The sequence below is a fragment of the Protopterus annectens genome, chromosome 13.part0, assembly GCF_019279795.1.
Source record: "Protopterus annectens isolate FY-2018-M chromosome 13.part0, PAN1.0, whole genome shotgun sequence".
Lineage (NCBI taxonomy): Eukaryota > Metazoa > Chordata > Ceratodontiformes > Protopteridae > Protopterus > Protopterus annectens.
In genome coordinates, this window is record NC_056747.1 from 740,419,494 (window position 1) to 740,427,119 (window position 7,626).

The window sequence follows — 7,626 nt, forward strand, 5'->3', positions numbered from 1 at the left end:
CTTCGACTTGGAAAACGTTTTGACTGTAAGAGTCGTTGGTCTGAAAACGCCTTCAGAAACCGATAGCGTTTCAGAAGTACCGACGTCCTTGGAAGGTAAATCGTCGATAGGGCCTGAAGTAAAAGGCTGCGTCGGCCTAGTACAGTCTGACAAAATATCTGTAGCGGTCTCGGGTTCCAGAACTGCGGTAGTCAGAGGCTGCGTCGGAGCCTCACTGATAACCGGAGAACTGGAGACCGGATCAACCGAGGCCTCGGAATCGGGCTTAGGCCTGGGCTGTCGGTCCTTGTCCCTGCGCTTTTTGTGTACGCCGGTAGTCGGAAGCTCCAACGGCATGTTATAGTTAAATTTTCTACCAAAAAAGTGTTGTGCGAAATAAATCGTCTTTTAATAGTACGTTTATTAAATCTAGTACAAAAACGACAAGAAGTGACGTCGTGATCAGGGCCTAGGCAAGGTATGCAATAAGAATGAAAATCCTTATGAGGTATTTGCTTCCCACAAGAAATACAATTGTTAACTTTTTCTGACATTGGTCTGAGTCAAGAAAAGTTTCCCCAACGGGGTACTTAGCTTTATAGAAGACTTCGGTCTGAAATTCGAATTCGAAAATCTCAGGAGTCGGCCGACCGGCACTTGCGAACTGCATCTGCTTCGGGCACCGCGCGGCAAGAAAGACTGAAGAAAATGGCATCGGTTGCAATATATGTACCCCTGGCGCACTGACGTCAGGGATGAGGCGACAGCAACAGACGTCGGACCAAGACTTTGGAAATCCGGCCGATTGCGGGACAGCCTGACGACAGGATAACCCAAGTGTGATGACTGCAGCAGGGTAACACAATGAACATCTCTTCCATTTATCAGCATAAGATTTTCTAGTACTAGGCCTTCTGGCTTCCAAAATGACATCCATCACAGATTTACGGAGAGGTGTTGTTTAAATAATTAAATGATCAGCCATGCTGCAAGGTTCAAAGTTTGGAGCTGAGTGTGCAGAATTTGATTGTTGAGACAGTAGATGAGGTATTTGAGGCAAGTACCAAGGAGGGAGTTGAGACCTTTAGTAAGACCTTGGAGAGAAGAGGTAGAAGGGGAAATGCATAGACTGATAGGTTTTTCCAACTGAAGGATAAGGCATCCACTTTTCATGCTTTTCTGTGATAAGTCCTTGTGCAGAATTTGTCCAGTTGATAATTCTGGGGAGAGGAAAATAGATCTATGTCTAGGTTCTCCCATTTCTGTGTTACCATGCTGAAGATTTGTGGATCCAGTTTCTACTCGTGCACGTCCATAGGATTTCTGCTTAGGTCGTCTGCCAGAGTATTTTGTTTTCCTGACAGGAATTGAGCTTGAAGGTGTACTTGGTAAGTCAAAGCTGTGTTCCACAATGCCATGGCTAGTCTGCAAAGGGGGTAGGAATGTGTACCCCCCTGCTTGTTTATGTACCACATAACCGTGGTGTTGTCCACCTTTATCAATAGTTTTCCTGGATGAAGTAAGTCCTTGAAGTCTGTCAGAGCATTCTGAACAGCTAGCATCTCTTTCTGGTTGATATGCAGATGCATTTGTTTTGGTCTCCATATGCCAGGATGCCAGGCATGGTCTTTTCTGGGTACCAGGAAAAGTCTTGAATAAAACCCTTGTCCTTTTTCCTGTTCTGGTACTGGTTGAATAGCCCTCATATCCACGAGGGACATAACTTGTTTCTGAGCCTCTGCCCATTGATTTTGTGGCAGATCTGGTGAAAATGAAATCTGTACCCCTAGGATACTATATTTAATAACCACTTGTCCTGGGTAATTAACTGCCAATTTTGAGCATGAAGTGCTAATTTTCCCTCTAAGGGGGCTGCCAAAAGATAAGTGCTTGGTGAAGGTAGAGGGAAGTCATTGAGACTGCTTACTGTAGGGTTGTGCTTTGTTTCCTCCAGATTTGGAGGTGGAGGCACCCCATTGCTTTGACCTGTAAGAACCCTGTGATTGGTATCTAGAGCCTTTTGAGTGCCTGGATTTGCCTTGAGAGGACATAGGAAGGACCAATTTTTAGTAGGCCAGTGCCTACTGAACCTGGATGGCTGCACTAGTAAGAAATCTTTTACAGTTTGCATAGATTTAGCTTCGTCTTCCATTTTCTTTAAAACCTCTTCTGCCTTATTACCAAACAGAGTATCATGCTGTAAAGGGGCTTCCAACAATTTAGCTTTAACATGATCAAGCAGATTTTGCTCCTTGAGCCAGGCATGCCTTCTAATCACAGATCCAGTAACTGCGGCCCTGCATGAGGCCTCCAAGGAATCAAAACCACATTGCAAAGTATGCTTTCCAACCTGTTCTGCTGCATGCAATAATTCCTGTAATTCTTTATTTTCCACAGAATCAGAAATCAACGTAATTTTCTGTTTCAATAAGCTCATAACATGCTGTTGATATTTAAGCATATGAAACTGGCAGTTTAAGGCCCTAATTGCCAAGGTTGCAGACGTATAAACCTTCTTTCCCCATCTATCCAGCACCTGGGAATCTCTATCAGAGGGGGTAGTATTTTTGGCTGTAGAGGCCTTTACACCTTTGGGACCCTGTGAGATAGTCTCAGGATCAGCAGCAGGATTTTTGAATAGAAATTTGTTTGTCAGGAACCCTGCAATATCTGTCTGGCTTACTAGGAGCCGGAGGTAGGGAATCAGGAGCCATGCTTGATTCCGAAAACATTATCATCAACAATGTCTAATACAGGAGGTATTGCCAAAGGCCTATGCTGAGGAAGAAGGAGGAAATCCCTAAGCCTCTTTTTTGATTCAGGGAAATCCTGACTCTCCCAATGAAAATGCTCCCTTAAAGTATGCAAGGTTTCTCCAAAAGAATAATCCTCAGGAGGAGATGCAGATGGGATGGATTCTTCTGCATCTGAATCCTCATAGGGTGGAATAGAAAATTCCTGATCAGAAGAGGAATCAGAAGAAATAGAAACCTGATCTGAAGATTCATAATCAGTGTCTTGCCTAGGCCTCTTAGCAAGGGGGGGGGGGAGGGGGGGGTGGACCCCTGATCAAGGTAATTAAGTCCTCAGCCATTTTGATCATCTGTTTTTTAGGCATAGGGGCCTGAGCACGTGGCTCATGCGTCGTTTTTTTAGACTTGGAAGATGTTTTTGATCTTGTTTTTGAAGCTGGCGCTGAGGCCTGAAAACACCCTCAGAAGCCGGTGCCAGCTCAGCGGCTCCGGACCCATCCAAGGGAGAGACATCCATGGGTTCAATTCTCTGAGAATCTCGCGGCATACTGGACTCCGCATGGGTCTCGGTAGAGGCCTGTGACTCAAAAGTAGCGGGTATCAGGGGCTGCAAAAGCGCCTCACTGAGTACCGGCGACCCAGCGACTGGCTTAGGAGAAGCTTAGTCATCGGTTTTGGACCTCAACGGTCTGTCTCTGTCTTTTTCTTTGCGTTTTTTTGTGAACTCCGGTAGTCTGATTGCTAACCGACGACATTTCGGGATAATTAAATCTGGATACAAAATATTCTGAAGCAAAAATATACACATGCTTAATAGTGCGTTGGTTAAATCTAGCACAAAACCGACAGCAAGGCACGTTATGATCTGGGCCTAGGCAAGGAATACAGTACAAATGAAAATCCTTATGAGGTATTTGCTTCCCACAAGCAATGCAATTATTAACTTTTACTGACATCGGTAAGGAGAAAGAAAAAGTTTCCCCAACGGGGTACTTAGCTTTAGTTGAAGACTTCGGTTCTGAAACTCGAATGTGAAAATTTCAGGAGTCGGCCGATCGGTACTTGCGAACTGGTTCTGCTTCGGGCACCACGCGGCAAGAAAGACTGAATAAAATGGCGTTGGCTGCATGTTTTATACCCCTGACGTCATGGAAGAGGAGACAGCAACCAACGCAGGACCCAAGACTTTGTTATTCAGGCCGACTGAGGGCAACCTGCCAGCAGATTACCCAAATGTAATGACTGCAACAGTAAAACATGAAGAACATCTTCTTAGCCTAAGTCTACAGAACGCTCAACCTACGTTGCGATACAAAACCACTAATCTGCATGAAGCTATTAACTACAGAATGAACAATTAAGGAAAGGTTGACAGTGATTTAGAATGTTTACACTTGCATGGAAAATGAGCAATAAACACACAAGTCTGGAAAAATTCAAATAAAAGGAGCCTTTGCTTTGAAAATGTCAACAAAACAGCAGCTGGTGGAACAAAAAGAAGTTCAAGCACCATTAGTTAATTTCTCACAAAATTCGGGAAACAGAATAATGAAAAATACAGCAGTTCAATCTATTTGCCTATTCATTATTATATATACATTATAAAGACATTGTTGTGGTACCAATTTAAACATGAAACAGTTTTTCAGATTAAAACATTCAAGTTCTGAACAATGCAGTCCCTTTCCCAGCAAAGTACAAAAGGCACTCAAGTAACACACTAGGGTCCCAGCAAACAGAAATGGGAAGGCATGAAGTGAAGACCAACTCAGTTGAATGTTACTACTTGGTGCTAGATTATAAATCAGAAATGGACACTTATGAGAAATTTGCAACCAATATTTTTAAAATACATTCACAAAGAACAGTAGAAGTCTCAAATGTTAACAGCCACTGCAGTGGGTATACAGGTCATGTAGTCTATTTTCATGCCAAAAATGCTTCAAGAATAAAAACTTAAAAAGGTCAACATTTTGAAATAAATTACTCTTTTAATAAGACAGTCACTCATTCATGTCAAGAAGTTTTTTTAATCATAAAAAACACACCAAAAGACCAACAACATTTATCTCACTGCCTGTATAGGAGACTGCAGATTACTGGTTAGTTACACACATGCATTCCCAGAATGAGTTTGTTGAATTACTGTACCTGTGCAACCCCAGTGACAGTTAAAGCTACCCCCTCGGCCGTCTCTACGTCCTCGCACTTTGGCTGTAACGTCATTAGCTCTAGGGAAAGCCTGTCAAAAAATGTAAAACAATTGCATATTTCCAAATCAAAAAGGTCTAAGAGCCTTTTAGCTGTCACAGTGGTCCCCTTCTAGCTGCAGAACTCCTCATGAGGTAATACAAGCCTTCAGATATGTTTGAAGTCAGCAGTTTACTGACTGGACAGCACTGACGGCTTAAGCTGCATTTTTATAGCAATATATTTTTGTTCTAGAAGTTTACAATTTCTTTAAGAGAATATCAGTTCAGCATGTCATTCTGTGCATCTCCAACACCCACATCTCTACTAGAATTTCAGAATATTTTTTGACAGCAGTAAATAGCACAGTCACCTGTGACCAAAAACAGACAACTTCTGAGCTGCTAAGAAAAATATATAATTCTAAAATCTAGAGCAATCTGTGGTAAAAGTCTTACATGCTTTACTGTTAAAACAGACCAAAAGTTAAAAAATATACTGCAAAGATGCAACAGACCTCAGAGTACTTGGAGGATAGGGTCTGACAGAGTCCAGCTATCCAAGTGCTTGTGCAGATTTAAGACATATACGCAGCAGTTACTTAACTTAGATATTCCATGTATAACTACCAAATGACACACTGGAAGCAGAACTGTTGATAAATTTCACTATATTTAATTTCCAAACAGAATGCAAATGCTCCCAACAATCATTACACCACAAGCAATATGAAAGTGCACACTACATAAAATACACATCCCATGATATATTTATTTTAAGCCACTATTTATCATGTAGCCCTAGTATGTCAAGGCCTGAAAACACTTGCGTTCATATTAAATTTTGCTATAAAAACAACCCTTTGCAGTGCATGCATGAGCACCATATATCCCTTTCAAACCAAGACCACAGATGGTGCAATTTTACCCAACCAAACCCATCTCTTCCTTACTTATTTACTCTCCCCACCTTCTACTTCCTCTGTAAGGGCAGTAACTGTGCCTCCTGCCCTTCGTGCCATCATCTGTCATACTCTCTAGAGTGCTGCAGATGCCCACATAATTACTCAGTGACAAGTGGATGCAATACTGAATCCTTGTGGAAGGAATACAGAGCCTTGTAACGTCAAGTACCCATACTGCAGCGGTTTCTTTCTAACACTTGACTCTTTTCTCACCTAATACTAGCCTCCCGTGACTGTCCACACTCATCATGGCATTCACTAAATGTGCCTGCCATGTTCCTCCTTGTGTGCCACCATCCCAGTTCTGCTACCCGAATGCTATCCTTAGTGAAGGAAAGAAAAAAGTTTCTACATAAAGTTGAGCAGTGTCCCCTTCCACAGTCCACTAGGAGTCATCCCTATCCCTTACCACATAGTCGTCCTGTGCATGTCAGCTGATTCCACAAAGCAACAATAAATTGTTTTTGCTGTCCTTCATTTTACCTCCTGGGATATCTTCTTCTGTCTGCTACAGTTGCACACACTGCGACCATTCCAGTAAAGGGGAAACACTTGTGTGTGCCTTAGGTGTCTACACTTCATTTACTGAATTTATTAACTGGGCCAGTCCAGCTAGGCAGAAAACTACCCCTTTTCAGCAGAGACCAGGAGAGAAAAGCTCAGGGAAAATTATAACATTACATAAAGAACACAGTAAACCGAGGTATAGAAGTAATAAACAAAAATACACAACATTTAAACAGAGTATCATTAATTAATAGCAGCACAACATAAACAGCTCCGAAACATATTTGGAAACGAACTATGTAGAGGAGAGAAAAGGAGGAAGAGCAAAATTAGTATTAAGAGGTGAGACAGAATGTTTTAGGATAGGTAGAAGGAAGAAAGATGAGAGGGGGAGTGCAAAGAAGAGATTTTGGACCAACAGCTAAGGATACAGTGCTTAAAAAGAATGGGAGAAAATAAGGGGCAAGACATTTAGCATTCAGGACTTGTGAATGTACTAAGCCTGGTATCAAAGAGTTCTCTTGTTGCACTTTAGAAGAGTTGGTGCTTACCGTTTCTTACAGTGGGAGGATGGGACTTCATAATTTTAGCCAGGAAAGAAAAGTGCAAATCAGTCACCACCTGAGTTGCTAGTTTTTGTAACATACAACATTTTGACAGTGGACTTCAGCTGTCTACTTGGGTTATAAAGCTGGAGAATATTTTTCAAACTAGGGAATTTGTCTGGACAAGAAACAAGTTTGTGGGAAGTGACTATTTGGGAAAGTGTTAACGTAATGCATTAGGTCAAGACACTGAATTTTTTTTTTTGGACCAGTGGTCCTATGATGATGTCTGACCGCAAATTTTGCCACCTTAATATAGTACTGTTTCAAGAGTTGAATGGATTATAGTTAAATCAAGATGGGGACCTTATAAAGTATTGCAGGGATGAGAAGATAGTCAGCAACACTTTTTCTGTATTATCTGAGAGATATTATTTGACTCTATAGTGCACATAGCTTTTGGTGAGTGTTTTTTACTGCTTGCTTTATATGGTGAGCAAATTTTAAGACTATGTTACGAGTGACTCCTAGAAGTTTAGTTTGACTTACTGGATCTATGTTGGTGTTGCTAGAAGTGATTTTGATATTATTTCTGTAGTCAGTTGAATGTTTTGGGTAAACAGGTTCAGTTTCGATTTTGGGGTTAAGGAGCAGCTGTGCATCAGATAGCTATGCCTCCATGATGGAG

The 7,626-nt window shown here is 41.8% G+C and overlaps 1 protein-coding gene across 2 annotated transcripts in view; it reads right to left on the reverse strand.

Annotated features, from left to right (window-relative positions):
• Positions 1-7,626, reverse strand: part of FLOT2 (flotillin 2) — a 1,587,019-nt gene that overhangs the window by 1,140,292 nt on the left and 439,101 nt on the right. Inside the window, exon 3 of one of the 2 annotated variants that reach the window (XM_044054427.1) lies at positions 4,884-4,974. The exons of the other annotated variant lie outside the window; for it this stretch is intronic. Within the exon in view, the coding sequence (XP_043910362.1) occupies positions 4,884-4,974 (91 nt within the window). The remainder of the gene's footprint in view (positions 1-4,883; positions 4,975-7,626) is intronic. 2 annotated transcript variants of the gene reach the window in all.